At 39.0% G+C, this 22,208-nt stretch overlaps 1 protein-coding gene across 1 annotated transcript; it reads right to left on the bottom strand.

The window, feature by feature from the left end:
- Positions 1-665: 665 nt before the first annotated feature.
- On the bottom strand, positions 666-21,921 carry CSN4 (COP9 signalosome subunit 4). Its single transcript, XM_076184453.1, has 9 exons — positions 21,806-21,921; positions 11,899-11,981; positions 11,148-11,266; positions 10,033-10,169; positions 7,810-7,924; positions 6,154-6,343; positions 5,082-5,252; positions 3,744-3,919; positions 666-1,876 (listed from the first exon to the last, which is right to left on the bottom strand). Exons 1-9 carry the CDS (start codon positions 21,880-21,882, stop codon positions 1,718-1,720), a joined length of 1,227 nt encoding a protein of 408 aa, XP_076040568.1. The 5' UTR covers positions 21,883-21,921; the 3' UTR covers positions 666-1,717.
- Positions 21,922-22,208: the final 287 nt, after the last annotated feature.

Genomic DNA, 22,208 nt, shown 5'->3' with positions numbered 1-22,208 from the left:
CCCCCATGTGAGGGCTCTGATTCTGTGTCCTCTGTGTGATGGTTGCATCTGGGGCAGTTTGAATCTATGGCCAGACCTATTCTGTGTTGGTACGGTCTTGATGCAGGGTGGCGTCCTGAGTGCATGCATTCTTGTGTGGTTCTTGTCAGGTGTGGGAGGGTTTTCTTTGTTGGACTTGTATCTGAGAGTTGTTCAAGTATTGAGTTTGGTGGTCTTTCTTGAAGGGCTTACTTAGTTAGCTAGGTAATATGTTTCTGTGTGGATGTTTTGTATGGTTTAGGTGGTAAGTTATGGTGAATGTTGATTAGTATGCTGCTGTGTGTGTGTATATATATATATATATATATTTGTCATTTTGACAATTGGAAATAAACTCATCTGCTGCGATTCGAACCCCCGCCAGAGCAAAATGCTTCATATAAAGCGAGGACTGTACCAGGTCATGGTAGTACAGACGATACAGTCCTCGCTTTATATGAAGCATTCCACTCTGGCGGTGGTTCGAATCCCAGCAGATGAGTTTATATATTATATATATATATATAATATATATATATATATACACAATTGTTCTCCCTCCCATCTTAGCACCTCGTGGCTGACAGACCACCCCAAGCATATCTGTTTTATTTTATGTATTACACATAAGAAGGACATAAAAACACTTATTACAAACTTCAATTTTACTCTATTTTGACTTGACAATATTTTCCAACGGGAAAAGGAAATTATTTGTACAAATGACAATAACTTACTCATGCCCATGTATAGATGTAATGTGCTTACAGCTATAACAGAATTTGCATTACAATATTTGCTCATTTCTGATAAAAGCACTTTTGCAGCCTAATTTCCCAAAGTACTTGTTTTATGCAATCGCAACAGTAGGTAACTTAAGCAAATCCTGAAAAGTTTCTTTTACATATTTCTGGCTGCTCAACCACTAAATCTTATAATTAAAGCAGAATGGAGTTATTAAGAAGGATAACACCCTCATTATCACAGGATCACAATAAAAGCACAACACTCCAAAGTGTGAAATAAGTGCTGTCCTCTAGCAACTTGCCTCCAAAACCGCCTTCATCAATAAGTTCTTTTTGTATATCAAGCCCTCAGACTTTTAGCTCCTTTATCATCTGTCTTGGCTCGACATTTACTACATTCTCAGTTCACCATGATAATATACAATTAACAAAAAAGTATGAAAACCGATTCAACAGAAAAGAAAATGAGTAATACCTTTCATAAAAATCATATATAACCAGAGTTGTATGCTGCATCTTCACCCAATTCTCTACCCTAGTACTGGGGTTTTCATACTTTTTGTTTACGTGACATAATATTTACATTTCCTGTTACAGACCAGCAGTCCTAAAAATCTTTTACCTTCATATCTTCTTCAGAATATCATTCATATTTTTTTTAATTATTAAGGCATTACCTTCTCTCCCTTTCTAACCTTACCAATGTTGGTAACTTCCTCAGATAAAGAAAATAAATAAATAATAACATTCATCTCTGATTGTGTATTTTTTGCAGTTTTTCTCTGTACTTCTTAAACCAGTATCATACATCATAGATCTAGTTCCAGCAATTCCTAAATGAATTTACTCATCTCAGTGGCAGCTGCCACACTGAAGGAGTTGACAATTCCTAAAGTAGCTCACTGATATTCTGAGCAAAGCTCTTTTCAATCATATAAATAGCACAACCCTCTTCACTGAACCATCTGCTCATCCATCACTTTGCTAACCCACTCTGGAATGGCACAGTTGATCTTCTCAATAATCCCATTGACCTGGAAACACAGAGACTGGATCTGCTTGTCCCACTGTGGCAGTACATCCCGGGCCTCGAAATGAAGGATTCCATCAATCTGTAAATGGAATTTGGAAGATCACTTTATTTTCTAAATGTTTCTTTATATTGTCTCAATCATTCCTATCATTTTGAACTACTCATTACACTTTTGCACGAACCTATCAGTCTTTTACAGTCCAGATATATGTCAACCACTCCTCCAATCTCAGCACCTTGAGAATGGTCTTCCTGTAACCTGCCACATTGCTCGGATCAACTCTTTCATTGCAGAGCCTAGAAGCCACAGCTGGTTGACCCCCACTGCTTCACCATATTTTAACAACATTAAGCCATTCAAAAGTATATTACAAAACAAATGAGAACATCATTCCTTTACCCATTCATAATTCCCCTCCACTCAAGTCCTATTTCTGGACTCTAAGTTCCCAAAGGGACATTCTTTTCATTTATTTTATAACTTTATTTTTTAAGTTAAATGTGAGATGGGTTGCCATATAATGAAGTAGTGGGTATAAATCAACTCCACCTATCAGGCCCTACTGCAGTTCTGTAACTTGCTGCATTGCCTTAACCCAAGCAGTAGGGCAGGAGACAGGGATGTCCCTTCATCCACAAGGTGCTGAGATGGGATGGGCCTTCAGTGAGTGGAAGTGTGAGTGTCTGTGTGTGTGTGTGTGTGTGTGTGTGTATTCACTTGGTCTTTGGATCACGTGTTGGACTCGTGATCGACAGCTATTTCCCTCCTGGATGAGAGCTCAGAGCTCGTAGGTCCGATCTATGGGTAATGCTATGACCTTGCACACACACACACCCCCAACTCCCCGCCCACAAGAGTTGGAGTAACACCCCTCAGCGCTGCGATACTGATATTATTTCAGCCCCGGGCGAGGATCGAACCCGGACCTCCGTAGTGGCAGGCTTCTAGAATATGAAGGCGTGTGTGGTTTGTTTCTGTCTGTAAAATAGTGATGCCCTCCTCCAAATACTTTCTTGTCAGTGGGGTCTGATGCACGTCTTCGTGGTGTCGTTTGATAGCGCCATTGAAGAGGTGAAGGGTGAGATGCCTCGTGAGCTTCGTCGTAGTCATCCCTATGTATGTTTCATTTAGAATTTGGAGGAGGGCATCAATTTTTACAGACAGAAACAAATCACACACGCCTTCATATCCTAGAAGCCTTATACATAAAAGATAAAAACCCCACGATGAACAGACAGACTCCGGATCCATTTATTATTCCCACATCAAAAGACATCGAGGTCACCTTAAGGATCAGCCGCTAGGCCTGGGGGCGGAGCTTAGTGTTCCTGCCTCCTGATTGGTCAACCGGATCAGCACGCATGTGTCTGTGATCTGTGTATTGTGTATATAAGATCATTTCCCACACACTGTACTCATTAGCACTGAAGATGCCTAACAGTTAGGCGAAAGCTCTGCATAAAATTAGAGAAGATAATTCCGATGCCTTTACTTATACCTCCAATGCCATTTGGTCAGGTAATTAAAGAACTTAGCACGACTCAGCGCGCCAGCATTAGAAAAGTTGAGAATGTCAGCAAAAAACTCGTGAACGCAGAAGCTGCTGCAAATTTTAATGATATATATATATATGTATATATATATACATATATATGTGTGTATGTATATATGCTGAATACCACAGGGAAAAGAAATATTCTTGGAATCCGAGCGCTTTCATGAGATTTGTTCACATCTTCAAGGATTACAATAGAATATTTTCCTTTTCCCTGTGGTATTCAACATATCAGTGTAGTCACGTGTGTTATATGATACTTGTGCATATATATATATATATATATATATATATATATATATATATATATATATATATATATATATATATATATATATATATTCATACCAACTTTGAAATTAACTTTATCCCTAAAAAAGTAACACTTACCTGATCAATATAGCCATTCATCCTACCCTCTGTAATCATCTGACTAGCAATCTTTTCTGCCTTTGATGGAGGAATCTGAAGCAGGGCTCCCAATTCTTGGAATGTAATGTTGTTGTACAGCTTACTTGCAGCTAGAAGGTTGTGTTCAATCACTGCTCTGTCTAAGATAGTTGAACCTACCATAGACAAACAAGGAAAATGTAAAAATAATCATAAATCAATTCTGCTGGAGCCATACATACATATACCAAGGCTTTTTCCCCCTTACAAGGGGGGTAGCCAAAAAGGAAAAGGCATATAATCATTCCCACCCATTCCATCCCTGAATAAACTCCAAACCCCTCCACCCTCCCACTCATATTAGCACCTCCTGGATGACGGGTCATCCATGCATCTCGCCCACTTCCCTGGTTCAGAAGCAATGCCACAAGACATAGCACATCCACAGCAAGGCCGCTTAATTTAATCGGCGATCCCCCCTCCGCTCTCTGTCCCCCCCCATGCATAAAAGTAATCATAGAAAATTCTGTTAAGGCTAAATGAATGTTAAATTTAATGAATTAGACATCAGTATTAAAGAATAGAATCAAGAACCTCTTGCATAAGAAATACTGTACAGCAAAGAGTTTGATTAACTGCCATCTTCTGCGCCAAAGTACCATGTTTAAGAATTAAGGAAACTGTTATAAAACATAATCTATTAACTCATCTGTTCTTATTATCAATCCTACTTTCCACCTTCTCCTTTAATTTTCTGACTATATTCATATACTCTCTTTCTCTTTAAAATCCTCAGATATACTCTGTCCCCAGGAACGAGCAATGTGTATCTCATTTCGACATGACTGTCTGGTTTCCACAATACCTATAGTCATATTGACTAGGCTCAATGGACATTTCCTTAGCCTCCATTATTTCTTTTTTCGGTGCTCCTGTTCTTTTTCTCACTTTAAAAAATTCTGTTCCATTTCCCTCTACATACTTTGATCAAATGCTATGTTTACTCCTAAATATCTAACAGCCCCTACCTTCTCCATCTCTCCTCTCTCCATAATAACTTTTACGTCATTCCCGCTCTCATCTTCATTCTCTCCACCCCACCCCGATCAAAATTTATCCTCAATTTCCTCCTCTTATAAGGTACGTCATGTTTTTGCCTAATTTATGTATTTTCTTTTTCACTCTCTCCCATCAACACATCTTTTCTCCCACTTTCTTAGTCCTGTTCCCATTGCCTAATCCTGACCTCTACTACTTTCATGGCTCCTTATAAAGATATCAAATATCATGGGTAACATGTAAACATTCCAATAATCTAATCTTATAACATGGACATACCATCAGAGGTAGTGGCTTGCTGATGAGGCTGGAGCATGGACTGGAACTCTGACAACTCATTGTGTCTGATGATACGATCTAAGTGCATTTTCTCAAGAATGTGGTAACATGGAAGTTTTTGGCAACGTTCATCTTTGAAAAGAGTACCCAACATCCTCGATCGCTGCTGTCCTGTAAGAGAAATATAAATATCATCATACCTACATTCACTCCAAACTGAGTATTACATACATACATATACCAAGGGCTTTTCCCCCCTGAAAAGGGAGGCAGCCAGAGTCAAAGGTATAAATCCAGCCCCACCCATTTCATCCCTACATACTCCACTCCCATTCAACACCCCTCCCTCTCTCTTTTCTTGGCTCCTCCTGGATGATGGGTTATCCCTGCATCTTGCCCACTGCCCTGGGTCAGAAGCAAAGCAGCAAGACAGCACATCCACAGCAAGGTTGCTTCATTTAATCAGCGACACCCCCCCTCTCTGTTGTCCCCTCATGCAGAAAAAGAGAAGACTGGGAGAAATCCCTTTGGGCTGCATCAGAATAAGAGTCACTCATACTCCCTAACCCCCTCCCCCCATCCCCTACCCACTTCCTTCCATTCCTCATGGTACCATCCATACACAACCATTCTCCACTCACCCCTATCTTCTGTCTTCTTCCTTCCTTCCTCAACAGTCCACCATCACTGTACCTCCGTTCTTTAGACACTCTGCGTGACATCCATCTAACCCAGGTGCCTTACCTGCTCTCATCATTTTAACAACTGCCTTCACCTCATCTTATTTCTCCTCCATTTTCCCCACTCATCACTGTCATTTTCTTAGCACTTCCCACTGCAACTACCTTTCCCTCCCTAGCCTTCTTCACATCTAGCAACTCCCTCAAATACTCTGCCCATCTTCCTCTTACCGCTGTCTCTTTCATTACTCAGATAATGGGCTTTACAGATCTAATTAAGGCAATGCCAGACAATTCTAATCATCTGTACAACAACTGTAGATCAGTGAAGAGGGTCAACTCATTCTTGCTACTATACCTTCACACATTTCAATGATCTTGCCTCTACTCACCTGCTGATGCCAAAACTGTACAAATAAGTGCTTTCTTCAAAGCTTCCATTCTTTCTGATTCATGAATGATGGGACGATAAGAGAGCTCATTATACCTTTGTGCAGCTTCAATAAACTTTCTTCGATAGTCAAGAACTCTTGCATAACATCCTTTGTACAAAATCTGAAGTTCTTCACTTTTGGATTCGGCCTGTACATGAGAAATTTATAAACTCAAACCTAGATATTAAACAATAAGCATGTCTGCAGTAATGAAAGTATCCAATTTTACATATATGACACGTTTATTCCGAGTTTCCAAATGACTGAAAACCTTATGTCATATCACAAAAAATAATAAACTTGTAAGATACATCATAAACAGCAATATCAGGTCCTGGTGCGGAAGCATCTTTGTTATGGAACACACCCCCCACCCCAAGAGTTGGAAGCCAACTACATACATACATACATATACCAAGGCTTTTTCCCTCTTACAAGGGAGGTAGCCAAAAAGGAAAAGGCATAAAATCATTCCCACCCATTCCATCCCTAAATACACTCCACACCCCCTCCACCCTCCCTCTTATCTTAGCACCTCCTGGATGACGGGTCATCCCTGCACCTTGTCCACTGCCAACTGGCCACAAAAAATCTCCTGCCACTGGCATCCCTCTGTTTCATCTTGGCTCCTCATGGATGACAGGTCATCCCTGCATCCTGCCCATCACTCTGGGCCAGAAGCAATGCAGCATGACACAGCACATCCACAACAAGGCTACTTCATTTAATCAGTGACACCCCCTCTCCGTCCCCTCATGCAGAAACACTGAAAATGAGGAGAAATCCCTTTAGGCTATGCAAAAATATCATTCACACATAACTTCCTAATCCCTCCCACTCCCTTCTATTCATCACAGTATCATCCATACACAGCCATTCTCCACTCACCCCTATCTTCTGCCTCCTCCCTTCCCTCTTCAACAGACCTTCCCCACTTGCTCAATGCCCCTTTCGACCCATCTATCCATTTCATCCTCAGTCACCCCCTCATATTCACTCCATCCACCTCTGCCTTCCATACTTCTTTTACTAATATTTCTAAATCACCAACACTGTCATTTAGTTTTGATCTGCTATAATTCTAAGCAGCTTGTTTCCCCCTTTTTCTCAACCACTTGGACATGGTCAAAACAGAGGGAAATCAAGAAAATTACAATCCACAGCACAGTTCTGCATGTCCTATGCACAAAAACAATGGCAACTTTGTGTTTAGATACACCTATATATGTCATCAAGATGATGACCACTATTCCCAACATTTGTAGCAGACGAATCATTTAGGTAAAATAAAAATGCTGATAAAAATGTAAGAAAACTCCAATATGACAGAAAAACAAATCTAATCTATTTAGATATAATCTAAATGTCAATTATGAAAATTTGGGTATAAAAATTGTGATGTGCTTATCCTTTAAAATTCGATTATTTTAACCAAAGCAGTAACCCTTGATTGCATGTCTTACTCAATAAACAAAGACACCTTTAAACTAGAGTCTACTCCTAACTCCAGAACCAAATAAATCTGTTTAGTTTTAACCAGATAAAATAAAATCATTTTTCCACCATTTTGATAACATATCCTTTGAAAACAAGAGAGGATTATGACAACAGTACCTGTAGAAGTGAAGCCCTGTTGATATATGCTTCTCCCTGCACTGGATCATCATCCTCCAGATAAAGACGAGCGATCTTCAGGTATGTCTCAAGTTTGTAGTCAACACTGTACTGTCTATGAAAAAAATCAGTGGATGGTAAGTAATAAACCATAAAAAAAATTCTGTTTTCATCTGATAATCCATTACCAACAAAGCAAGGTGGCTATGCACGGAAGAGGAAATTAACAGACACAGACAGGGTGATGGGAGAGATGCAGGAATGACCCATCATCCAGGAGGAGCCAAGATGAGAGGGATGGAGGGGTGGTGGTTGGAAGTGGAACGGATGGGGATGAAATGGGTGAGAGTGGGATTATGACTCTTGACTTTGGATACCTCCCTGGTAGAGGGGAAGAAGCCCTTGGTATATGTATGTAAAATAAAAAACAAATTGGGTGGAACAAGAGATATAACAGAAGTATATGTCCCTTCTAAGACATGTGTGTGGAATGAAGCAGAATACAGAAAATCAATAACCAATACAACTGAGCAATTAGAAGGGTTTATGGAGAAAAGTGGAAATATTACTCTTATGGGGGACATCAATTGTGGACAGGTAATTTGGGGAGAATGGGAAACAGAAGGTACTAAAGAATCACAAGGCAACATATCAATCAACATAGCAATGAACAATATAATGGCCCAGTGGGTGAAAGAACCAACATGACATAGAGGTGATAAACTTGCACAACTAAACTAAAGATTATGAAGTGGTAGAATCACCGAGGTTACTGATGCCCAATAGGTAAAAGTGATCATGTGGTTCTGGAATTTGTGTTGGAAAAGAAGACAGAATCTACCTGTCTATCTACCGTATATGCCATGGGCTTTTTCCTACTGCCCTGGTCAGAGATAATGGAGCAAGAGACGAGAGAGGAAGAAAACAATTTTGAGAAAGATATAGTCAACAACTGCAAAGATCAACCCAAACTATTTTACAGATATGAAAATGGTAAGCTGAAACGCAAAGTAGGAATATACAAATTGAAAGTTTGGAATTGTTTATGAGAACACAAAAGCACAAGCAGAAATAATGAACAAATCTTTCACTCAGTACTTAATTGGGATGAAGACTTTGAGAAAGAAAAGAATGGAGAGATTGTGAACATTATGAATGACATAACTGTGAGAATGGACAAAGAGTTTGTTAGAAAGATTGGAAATGAAGAAGGCATCAGGACATAATGAGATATCAAATCATATACTGAAAGAATGCAGAGAGCATTTGATGAACAATGTACACAACTTGAAAACTAGTTCACTAAAAAAAACAAAAGGTACCACTAGACTGGATCACCAATATGATACCATTATACAAAGGAGGTAACACAGAGGTATCCTTGACTAGTGCAAATGAAAATTTGAGAGAAAACAGTAAAGGATATATGGATGAAACATCTCAAAAAGTAAATATTATTAATTAGTAATCCATCTAGATTCAGAGAAGGAAGTACTACACAACAAAACTGTTAAATTTTTGCTTGAGTGACTGATATGCTGCAAGGGAAGAGGAATGGGTGGACTGTGTATATCTGGTCACAGAGAAAACATTGGAGGCCTAAACAGAAACATAATGGGATGGATAAAAGATTTCTTAAAACATGGACATATGAGAGCAGTAGTGAGAAATGAAAAGTCAGAATGGAGAAAAGGAATCAGTGGTAATACACACACACACATGGAGGGGATTTCTCCTGGTCTTCTCTTTTTTCTGAATGCGGGAAAAGAGAGGGGATTGGCTTGTTGATTAAGTGAAGCTGCCTTGCTATGGATGTACTTTGTCTTGCTGCATTGCTTCTGACCCAGTGCAGTGGATGGGATACAAGGTTACCCATCACCCATGAGGAGCTAAGATGAGAGGGAGGAAAGGGTGATGGATGGGAATGGAATGGGTGGGAGTGGGTACTTGCCTTTTGACTTGGTTACCCCCCTTGAAAGGGGAAAAAGCCTTTGGGATATATATGTACAGTGAGACCTCATATTAACAGACGTTAATTTGCTGTGTTTGTGGTGTTTTCAGTGTTTTTCGTGCTGTTTAGTGTGTGCAATCACTATGCCACCCAAAAACCACTCCAAATCAACGGACACTGTTACCCCCCTTTAAGTCCGTTAATGAGAGGTAGTACTGTATATAGATGGAAAAATAACATAGACCTACAGAAAAACAATATCTTTCTCATACTTTTGACCAGTTTCTAGAGGAATTCCAGTAAGGACTGCTGCAGCTTCTTTCCATTGGCCCTCACGCTCATAGATATCTGCCAAGTGTTGTCTCATGCTTGCTACCTGCTCCTCAAAACTTATCACTCGAGGCTGAACCTTTAAAGAGCAAAGATGCAGGAAATTACCCAACAAATTCATGGAAAATCTGGTCATTTTACACATCAGGGGAGTGAGGATGGAGGGGAGTGGAACACAAGTACCAAACAAAAATATAAACACCTTGACATAACTACAAGTATTTGACATATGAATGCCTCACTCTTTGCTTTCAAGATGGCAATATCTTTAATATTCCAGTCAAGCATACATCAAAAGTCCTTTCCCCCTTATAAGGAAGGTAGCTAAATCAAAGCAGCAAACCAACTTTAAGCACTGTACAATTAAAACCCAGTTAACACCCTACCCATTTCAGCACCTCAAAGATGAAAGGCCATTCCTGTCCCCTGCCACTTTGCTCAGGTCAATGGTAAGGCAGAGAGGTGCACCACTTCCACAGCAAGGCCTGACAGCCAAAGCTGTTTTACTCCCACTGCTGCATCATATGTTGAACCTACCCCCTCCTTCATCCATTTAAAATTACTCATGAAACAGATGAGAACATTCATTCTTAATATACCACAAAACAAATTGTACAAACTTTTATGCTTGGTTCTTTATGATGAGAATGTCCCTTGTGGGGTCCCAATCCCTGTCCCATTTTTCTCGCCTCTTACGATCCAAGTGGAAATACTCTGTGGCAGTATTCTTTTCCCCCTCACCACAGGGTGCCAAGATAAGAGGGAGGGTAGAGGGTGGAGGGGAGTGGAGTGCATTTGGGGATGGAATAGGTGGGACTGGTTTTTATGCCTTTTTCTTTTTGGCTACCTCCCTTGTAAGGGGGAAAAAGCTTTGGTATATGTATGTATGTATGTCTTTAAGATGGCTATCTTTTTGTGTAAAAAGAAAGGGAAAAATCTGATGTAAGCTTATGAAATATACTGAAAGTATTTTTTGTCATAATTCAAATTTCTTAATATTTGGTAATCAAAAGGTTTGACAAAACTGTATGAGTGGAGAAAAAAATTACAGGATTACCTTTTCTAGGGTATAATGAGCAATGGTTTTGGCGACATTATCAGACATATTGGTCAGATGCGAAGAGACATCAGTAAGAAGCTGCCTGGAAATCACAAGGCTAACGGTCTCTCGAACAACTGTGAAGATAATAATAATAAATAAAATAATAACAATAATAATAGGTTTATTGAAATAGCAGTGATACACTGACAATAATACAATAGAGTACTTTTATGAGTAATACAGTAATTATAAGAGTGATATGCCTAGTCTAAGTTTTATAAAGATAAAGAGAATATAAATGTATGATCCCAAGGTATGTAAAAAATATATGCCACTAAATCACTACAATACAGCAAGGGAAACTAAAATTCATCATTTGGTGAATCCACTTCGAACAGCGGCTTATTACTAGAGAAATCTTTACCACTTTAACTGTCCATTGAAACAAGTTACTATGAAAAGGTATAGAATAATAACAGTGCAAAATAAGTAATGGAAATAAATGGAATCTATTGGTGAAGGAGTGTGCACACTGCTGGGTAATGTGGGAGATAATATATAAAGAAACAATTCACGTAAAGTGTTCAATTGAATAGTTCCATCATTATCTAGTTAATGTGGGAACAAAGATATAACATTAAAAAACTTTCATTACCAAAAATCATAAGTAAATATTCCATTAAGTGGCAGCTCACAACAAATAGCCACTATATCATTCTAAGATGCAAATAATTCATACAAAGACAAAACCATCAGTATTACTTACTTGCATCAATAAAAGTTTGAAGACCTTCCACTTGTTCTCCTTCATTGTTGTGTTTGAGAATAATGTCCAATACTGAACGGTACCTAAAGAGAATAAATGTATTATTACTTATACACTCTTAATAATTCTATATGACATTCAACATGTGTGTGTGTGTGTATGTATGTATATATATATATATATATATATATATATATATATATCTGTATATATATATATACATATAAAAGGTGGAAGATGAGTCAAACATATCAAAAGCCAATGAATTCCCCTCCCATCTTATAGATGAAGGATCATTGGTGTCTCCTGCCACACTGCTCGAGTCAAGGGCAGTGCTATGTAACACAACACTTCTACAGCTGGGTCCAACAGCCAGACATGGTTTGCCCATGACTGCTTTATCATATGGTGTACAGTGCCCTTCTCCTTCCTCTTCCACTCAAAATAATATATGAATCAGAGAAGAACATCCATTTGAACCACATCACCCTTTCATCCATTCATGATCTCCTTCTATTCAGTTCCATCTTTTGCACTTTCTCTTCAAAACATCCAAAACCCCCTTCAACCCAACCATCCACATCAAACAATAATACATACATACATATACCAAAGGCTTTTCCCCCCCTACACAGGGGGTAGCCAAAAAGAAAAAAGCATAGAAATCACTCCCACCCATTCCATTTCCTATATATTCCACTCCCTTCCACCCACCTCCCTCCCTCCCATCTTGGCACCTCCTGGATGACGGGTCATCCCTGCATCCTGTCCACTGCCCTGGGTCAGAAGCAGTGTCACAAGACAATAATAACCTTACTAATACTGATCACCATTTAACTCCTTTCGATTGTTCTTTTCTGACTGGAAACCTACTTCCACATAAGAACTAGCAATGGTCTCCAAACCTTCTCAGATCTCCCTGGGAAAATACCTTGGCCTGATGTCTGTGTTGAATTAGTGCGAGACATTTCCACACTCAGCTCACAAAACAAGCACCTCAAGGCTGACCACCAAATCCCCTACTCCATCAAATCCCCCTAGACAATCTATCAATCAATCTGTTGGCCCTGGTCTCTGTTGTGGAAGATCAACTGCCTCCAGGAAACCAGCAACAGTCAACTGTTTTCCCTTTTCAGAAATCAGCCCAAGAGAAAAATCTCTCCCTTGACATGCAATAACAATACAGCACTAAAACCATTGCAGAATAGACTTGACCATGGCAATAACTTGCCAAAGATAAATTCATTATGAAGATACTGAACACATCATTCTATACTACCCCACCCTTGCCTTGCACAGACAACACAATTTTTCTTTCTTAAGAGTGACATACAGTCAAATCTAGTGGCTGTTGTTGATTATCTGGTCTACTGCAAGGGAGACCCATGATAATGGATTGATTGACAAACTTTTTCAGTTACTTCTTTCTCTTCCTCAAAGTCACTTTCCTCTGTGAATACTGCCTAGAAAGTTTTATTCATTATTTCAGTCTGCATTTTTGCTTCACACTATACCATCCCACCCCATCCACTTTTAGCTTGTAAATTTTTTCTCTGTGTCCTAGTCTACCATTGTACAACAGTTCAGGTTCTTGTGTGTTCATTTGTATTTTTTTCTCTCCTGCATACATACCAAGGGCCTTTTCCCCTTTACAAGGGAGGTAGCCAAAGTCGAAGGCACAAATCCACTCCCACTCATTTCATCCTCACATACTCCACTCCCATTCACCACCCCTTCCTTCCCCTTTTCTTGGCTCCTCATGGATGACAGGTCATCCCTGCATCTCACCCATTGCCCTGGGTCAGAGGCATTGCAGTAAGACACAGCACATCCACATCAAGGCTGCTTCATTTAATCAGAGACCCCCCTCTTCCATTCCCACATGCAGAAAAAGAAACGATGGTGAAAAATCCCTTCAGGCTGCATAAAAATATCATTCACACTTAATCCTTCATACTCCTATCCCCCACCCACTCCCCCTTATGCATCACAGCATCATCCATACACAACCATTCTCCACTTACCCCTATCTTGTCTTCTCACCTTCCTTCCTCAACAGACATTCCCCTCTTTCCCAGGGCCCCTTTTACACTATCCATCCATCTCATCCTTGGTCACCCTCTCATGTTCACTCCATCCACCTCTGCCTTCCACACCTCTTTTACTGATCTTTCTTCACTTATTCTTTCCATGTGTCCAAACCATCCCAATACTCTTTCATCAACTGTATCTCCGAACTTCCTTCCCATCCCTGCTCTCCTCCTCACCTCATTTCTCACTCTATCCAGTCTAGTAACCCTACCATAATTCTCAGGCATTTCATTTCAAACACATTAACTTTTCCTCTCTTATGTTCCATCTTTCTGCCCCATACAGTGTTGTTGGCACAACCATCCCTTCATACAATCTCCTTTTAGCATCTATTCCTAAATGTTTATTTCTCATTACACTTTTTAATCCACTAAGGCATTTACTTGCTTCCCTCAATCTACCTTCTACCTCCACCTCCACTCCTCCCTTTCCCACCACATTTGCACCCAAGTATCTAAAGGTATTCACTTCCTCCAATCTCTCTCTCCCTTAATACTGACTTCCAATTTGCACAGTGTCATCAGCAAACAACAACTGGATTATCTCCCACCTTTCTCCATTTTCTTTAATCATCTCCATTCCCTGGCCCATTACCCTTCCATTTACCTCTCACATCACCCCATCCATGTATAAACTGAACAGCCATGGCAACATGACACAGCCCTGATGCAGTCCCACCTTTACCTTAAACCACTCACTTTCCATTTCTAATTCTAACACAGGCTCTACTACTCTTATAAAAACTCCTGACTGCCATTAACAGTATTCCTCCTATCCCATATATCTGCAATACCTCCCATAGTGCCTTCCTGTCTACCCTGTCATAAGCCTTTTCCAAATGCATAAAGGCCCAAAATATCATTACCTTTTCCTAAAGTTTTCTCACATATCTGCCTTACCACAAAAATCTGATCCACATAACCCCTACTTGTCCTAAACCCAAACTGTTCCTAACCAATTACTCCCTCTGTTCCTTTCCTAATCCTCTCCATCAAGACCCTCCCATAAGCCTTCCCAACTACACTCAAAAAACTGATCCCTCTGAAATTACTACACTCACACTTGTCCCTTTCTCCCCTATAAAGCAGAACCATACAGGCACTACTACAGTCCTTTGGCACTCTACCTTCTTTTTGATAAATATTAAACAACCTCACCTAATGATCTTTTTTTTTTACCTTTCCCATGCCTTATCTATCTCTTTGCTGTCTCACACCTATCAAACCTGCCCTTTCATTCAAAGTCATTCTTGACACATATTTTTCCAAACCCAAGTTGTAACATGTAAGAATGATTTCCCATTTATTCAATATCAAAATTTAATAGAATTATCCTTGATAAATAAATTTCCTAATTCTAATATTTCAAATGGACAATGGTCACCTGACTGCATTACTACCTGGGCAGTCAACAAATTATTACCATCTTTGGTGAAGGCGGATGACTTGCCCCGCAAAGCATTAGACGCTACCCGAGTCCTATCCATGTTCCTTCTTCTTTCTCTGTACATAAGACATGCCTTGTGCTCCACTACTCTGTATTCCACTGAAGAGGATCACAGTCCGTGATCGAAATATATGGATATCATCTATTTCATTTCTTCTTATCCAACACAGTGGGTTCTTGTTGAATACATATATATATATATATATATATATATATATATATATGGATGTCTCACAAGTGTTGTGAGTTTGTCAAAAAAATGACTGATGAACTACTTATTCATACTGAACTGGTTTGAAATCTTCCCGTTCTGTAAAATTTGTCACAGCCAAAGTATATGGACATCAGTCTCAAACAATGTATTTAGAATAATGCAAGACAAGAAATGAAGGTAGATGGTATTTTTTTTATTTCTGTAATTGATATATTCTTCATTTCTTAGTAACAATATCAAATATGTGGGGTTATTTTTTTTGGTTCGGCCTTTTTCCCTCTTTTTACTTGGGTAATTTTCATATCTGCAATCATTAAAATTGCCATGTTACAGATCCAGCCTCTGAATTAAAGTAATCTTTGTACAGTTCTCCTATAGTAATAGCATCACTTGTTGTATTTCCACCCTGCATAGTCAGATTTTCAAGTTTTGCTTCTGTAATTTCATTTATTGGTGCATTTACAGTATTCTATTTGGGTATGTGTTTACATCATATTTTCTTGTGAAATTATGCAGAATACAGATTACAGGTGTTATGCAATCTACCTTTTCTGGTTCTGTATGAATTCTCCTGTCACAAATTCTAAAATTTTTAGCCAAAATGCCAAACATGTTTTCAACAACCCTTTTGGCATGACACAGTCAATAATTAGACACACCTAGAAGTATCTAAATCATGCCTAGGATATGACTGCATCAAACAAGTTTTTAAAGGAAAAGCCTTGTCACACACCATTACATATAAAGCTTCGGTATTTATGCCAGGCAATGTTGCAAATCCTGGTACAGACAATGTGCCTCACTGAAGTGCTTTGCCTAGATTAGAATTAGCAAAAAATTCCATCATTACTCTTCTTCCCATCAACCTATATCAACAGCTGAGAAATTGTCATGTGCATCAACAAGTGCCAACAAGTACAGAGATCCACTATTTGGGGGAGCTTGAATGGTAAAATGTTTGCCACCCAAGGCTCCAACACAGTTAGGATAATTCCAAAGTTTAGAAGAGCTATTAGCAACTGATTTCCACATCTTTGTTGGGGACTTGGTAACATTTCACTCATGAAATTTTTGTTATCATCTTGCAAGTGTTCATGATGATCTTGCACACTGTGCTGTGCCCCAAGCAGTAGCTGAACAAAATTGTTTTTAGGGAATCCACTGTAACTAGGTACAGTATCCGCAAAAAGTATAGAGCGCTCCCCATTGAAATCAAGGCTAAAAAGCGCTATGAACCTTTTGCATTTCCCACCGCTGTCAGGCATCTCATCATTATTATTTTACATCTGGCAACTCAGCCAGCTCTCTGGCAGCTCAGCCAGCTTGCGTTTTCTTGCCTCAGTGCTCTTCGAGCTCTTGTGGAGAGGGGTTGTGTTATTTTTTGCTCCAGCCTCCTAACCCCTATTTTCATTGTTCCACTTTGTGGTGCTGCAGTTTTAAGAGACATTCATCCTGATGGCTCCTACTAACCTTAGTGGAGAGCAAAAGGCTTGTATTTTGGCCTGGAAGATTGAAAATGTATCGATGAAAGAGATTTCAAGATGTACAGGGCGAGGTGAAAGCACCATTATATGCCTGGTTGCTACAGCTCATGGCCTCCCATCCAACGTCGTACCACCTCGAAAACCTGTCCCTGGAAGCCCTAGAAAGACGTGTAAGTCTAATGACAACCTCCTACAAGAGTGATTCCACCACCCTCGTCTCAACCACTTGAATAACATACAGGAGAAATATATGAAGATCAGCATCAAGAGTTATTTGCTTACAATGTAAATTCAAACAATGCCAATTCCTTGCATGACTACTTTTCAAATTTTCAGGACTGTTCACTCTTTCATATGCAAGCAATGGTTTGATATTTACAGCACTGTAGAAATCATCAATATAAACACACAAAGAGAAGATTTATTAAAGTGGGATGAAAGAAAAACAAGGATATAAAAAGAAACTCAAAAAGGATAGTTATAGGAGAGATCTGAAAAAGAATATTTTCCCACACAGAGTGGTAGATATCTGAAACAAATTGGATGAGGCAACAGTGTGTGCAAAAACTATACAAGAATTTAAGAACAAACTAGATGCTGAAAGACACAAAGATGGGTCACTATGAGCGCTCTCTTTCCATACAATACTAGGTAAATACACACACACACACACATATGAATAATGTTCAAATTGGAACTACCAACCCTGGAACAAAGAAGAGAAAGAGGAGATCTACCGACTATTTACAGAATTATGAGTGAAGTCCTAGATAGGGATGATTTACTGAAATGGGATGAAAGAAAAACACAAGGCCATGAAAAGAAACTCAAAAAGGATAGTTATAGAAGAGATCTGAAAAAGAATACCTAGTCCCATCACTCCATCCTATTTTAGCCGCCTTTACGACCTGAGTGGGAAGATTCGACGGCAGTATTCTTTCTTCCCCCTACCACAGGGGAAAGACAAAAATGGAAATATACTCAAAGAAGTGGTACAAGACAGTATTAACCTCTTCAATACAACTCAAATATTTGCGCACACATTAGCTGCCTGACATGCGATGATGCACCACAATACTTGGATTATAAAATATAAAGTTACAGCTGTTATACTCGTTCTCTTTCAACCAGAATGTTTGTAACCACTGAAAAAATTATCAAGACTGTTCAGAGAATAAGAGGGTCAATCAGCTACAACAACAAAATACATATAATCAGGAAGCTGATGCTGGCCTCACATACTCACTTGCACCTCATGATCCCCATGTAGGTGTCATAAGGATTACAAAGGATTACAAAGGCTGAGCATGCCGACAGGAGACCTCTTGGTCCATAACCAGGTCGGATGCGAAAAAAATATATATAATAATGATAAATAAAATTAACAAATAAATATCATAATCATATTTCTTAATTTAATCAGTTTAATAAAATCACCTGACGACAGCAGCCAGAACTTGATCTAACGACCACCTGGTTACAACACTATACTAACCTTTCCAGTCTAATGATTCATAAGGAAGACTTTCCTATAGCCGGACTGTGCGACACCAACCTTAGGCTCGTTTCACACGCATCGACCCCTCGCCGCGCACCGTCCACGACCCGACGCCGCGCTCTCAAATAACCATAGGTGACCATGGGCACTTCCACACGTGGCTGTGACGTGTGAAAGAGTCCCTAGACACCCACAGCTAGTTGACATCACGACGTCGTGTCGCAGACGGCGCACGGCGAAAAGTCGATAAGTGTGAAACTACTTTTACATGTAAAGGAGGAAGAACACTTACCGAAGAATCAAGAGGAGCTCTCGCTCATTGTTGAAAAATCACGCTTCCCTCACCTTTCTGTCATTGTATTCAAAGGGTTAACCCCTTCCATATGGTGACACCTACGTAGGCGTCATGAGGAGCAAGTGGGTATGCGAGGATGCCGACGTCGGCGTCTTTATTATATTTATTGTAGTTGTACCTGCGTGACCCCCATACTCTGTAAACTGGTTTCATCATATTTTCTATGGTTATCAAAATTCATGGGTGAAAGAGAGAACGATCGATACAGCCGTGACTTTATTTTTTATAATGCGAGTATTATGACACAACATTGTACATCTGGCAGCTAATGCTGCCTATGAGATTTTGGCCCGGAGTAAAGTGGTTAAGAATAGGGTGGGACAGCATAAAGGAGGGACAGTCATAGTACAATAAAGTAGCACAATCTATGATTTGAAATTTCCTCTAACACAAAATGATGTGAGGCTCTGGTCCATAGGGGTGCCCCATATAGTCCCTTAAGTATCAATTATATGTTACTGCACAATAACATGCAGCCAATGCCCCAGAGATGTCACTGTAACTGCATAGTAAAATCAAATACCTAAGATTTGTTTGATGTTAAGTAAAATCTTCTGTATGGATTTGAATAGATAAATATAGCAATGAGTGTACAACAAAAAATTTGAATTACTTTATCTCAAACAAACTGCTAATCATTCCCTTGGTATTACAGCATTTCTCCAATAGATGTCTTGCTTCTTCAGGTGAGCCTCTATTTTACTGAGCTATTGATATGTTGTATAAAAAAAAAAAAAAAAAAAAAAAATCTAATGCATATCTACACAAGGAAAATCCTAGAGGGACTTGTTCCGGACCCCACGCCCTCAACAATTAAGCCATACCACAGTGTAAGGCATGGGCATTAATGTGAGATACAAACTCTCCCATCAAGAGCCCCGGAAAGGATTAAGACCCTACTAGCAACCAGCCTAGGCCATGAGGGGCCAAAAATCTTCAACGTCCTCCCAAAAGAGGTGAGAGAGAAAACCAAATGCTCAGTGGACAGCTTCAAACATGCACTGGACAGGTTTCTGCGGAAGGTGCCAGACAAGACTCCAGTGTCAGGCTACACTGCCATCGGTAGGTTTTCTCCAAACTCAATACCAGGCCAACTGGCCCTCACGAGGAGGGACAACAGGACTTGCAGCGGCGGTAGTCCACTATGGCTGTGAGGATCGACCTCGGAACATCACTAAGTAAACTAAGTAAGAAAATGCTTTATTGCATAGGTGCACACAACTAAAACAATACTAGGTAGGTCAAACACCACCAGAGGCGCCACCGTCGATGAGGAGCCCAATAGTGCGTCATTTTATGCGCACGCCATGCAAACGGCCAAATTTACATACCGCCGGATATTTCATTCATACAAATGTTATACGAGTGTATTTACTACGATCGTAGTAAATTTCAAACAATTACATCATCAGTTACATAAAAACATAAGATAAACATGGCGGCTTGCATTCAGCAGTAAATCGAAAATTGGTTTATGTTTCAGCGTAAAAAATGAGCTAAGTAAATTCAGAGTGCGGGCAACTAACCAAAAATAACGAAAACTACTAGTCTCGCGGATTATTCTTATACCAAAATAAAGGCAGCGTGATATGGTAGAGCTGAGAAATCGGTGGTACTAATTAGTTTTTTATTCTATCGGGTCGGATTATCGGATAACAACATCAACATCCATTCCGCCATCTTATCAAACTTCACTCTATTAAGTTTCTTACTATTATGTTATTAGTGTAATAGACTTATAGTTGAATTATTTGAAATATTTTCTTTAAAATGTGTGATTTTCATGTAATTTTATCAAAGAGAAGTTACGTTTTTATCCTCCGTAATATTACGGACCACAGCTACGATTCGTCCTGCCCGCTATGATCACTGGTGGTATGGATCAAACTACACTATTAAGTTTGTTACTATTGTGCTATTAGTGTAATAGCTTGCATATAGTTGAATTATTCAAACTATTTTCTTTAAAATGTGTGATTTTAATGTAATTTGACGGTATTCGTAGCTGTGGTGGGTAATTTTGCAAAGGATAGAAACGTAATTCTATGATCAAATTACATGGAAATCACACATCTTATAGAAAATAGATCAAATAATGCAACCATATATTAAATTTTTATATAAAATTGTGCCTGTCAGTAAAAACCGTCATTGTTTACGTTTGATCGGCGATTAGTCAGACCGCACGTTTCGGCCCGATTTTCTGGGAAAAAATAGGCCCGATTTAATTCCATTCAAAATGCAATATCTCGATAACTAGGACAGCTAGATGGATAATTCAAATTGCATTATACTCATAGCGACTTTTTGCATCCCATGAGAACTACTTCAGCTCAAATATCAGGAAATTCATTTTCATGTTGACCTAGCTAACAATACCAATATATATTAAGACGCTAACGTCAGCATCCTCATGTACCTATTTGAGGCTCATCATTCATGATTTCTACATAACCGTCATCACACCAAAGTGGTTAAGCGTCACGGGTTTCTGCCACAAACACTATGAAGTTTACATGAAGTACACATCATGAGAAGTAGGATTAAAGTTAAAAGTACAACAGATAAATAGAGAAAAATACCAGTTATCAAAACCTGGAAGAGAAAGCACCAAAGAAAAATAAACCTCATGATACATACTAAGTTTGTATTGGTGATTAAATAATGAATATACTATGTTACCAAGAATTAACAGTAGCAAGTTGGAAAACAATGAAATCGTGGATGATAGAATCATAGATGTCAGAGAAGCCTCTACCACAGACACTATGTATATCTGACTAAGACCCATATTCACATCAGCACGTTAGTATTCTTACTTATCATGGTCTTTGTGCGAGCCTCCTGATGACACTAAGGCCTGTAATTGTTGTTTAATCTGAACAGAAAAGGACATGATTTCCTCCCAAACGTCCGGGCGAGAATGTAAACAAATAATAAAGTTAATAAAGTTTGGTAGAATGGATAGATAGTTAGAAATAGAAGGCAATTAAGAAATATATGATAAAATACGTTAATATTTTGATTGTTGCAATTGTTCTTATTATATCAAACATGCTTGTATTAATGTCAATATTTTAATTTAAAATAACTTTTCAGTGAAAATAATTTGGTTGACACAAATAGTCAAATAAAAAGCTGTACAAAATTCTCATTTAATACCCTTTATCTAAGTCGCCTTAATTTTTAATATAAACTCAGATACATGTAGACCCTAAGAAA

The sequence above is a fragment of the Oratosquilla oratoria genome, chromosome 4 (genome assembly GCF_046742065.1).
Source record: "Oratosquilla oratoria isolate Oo_2021 chromosome 4, ASM4674206v1, whole genome shotgun sequence".
In the NCBI taxonomy this organism is placed as follows: domain Eukaryota; kingdom Metazoa; phylum Arthropoda; class Malacostraca; order Stomatopoda; family Squillidae; genus Oratosquilla; species Oratosquilla oratoria.
Note: the sequence above shows the minus strand (reverse complement) of the source record. Positions and strands in the feature narration are given on the sequence as shown.

Bases quoted from the DNA above. Each gene is read 5' to 3' on its own strand.
- CSN4 (XM_076184453.1), bottom strand. From the start codon at position 21,882: ATGTCCTTTTCTGTTCAGATTAAACAACAATTACAGGCCTTAGTGTCA. The intron at 11,982-21,805 runs GTAAGAATACTA...TATTCTCTTTAG, and splicing joins TCGCACAAAGACCATGATAA to GTACCGTTCAGTATTGGACA. The intron at 6,344-7,809 runs GTACTGTTGTCA...TCTCATGTACAG, and splicing joins ACAGGGCTTCACTTCTACAG to GCCGAATCCAAAAGTGAAGA.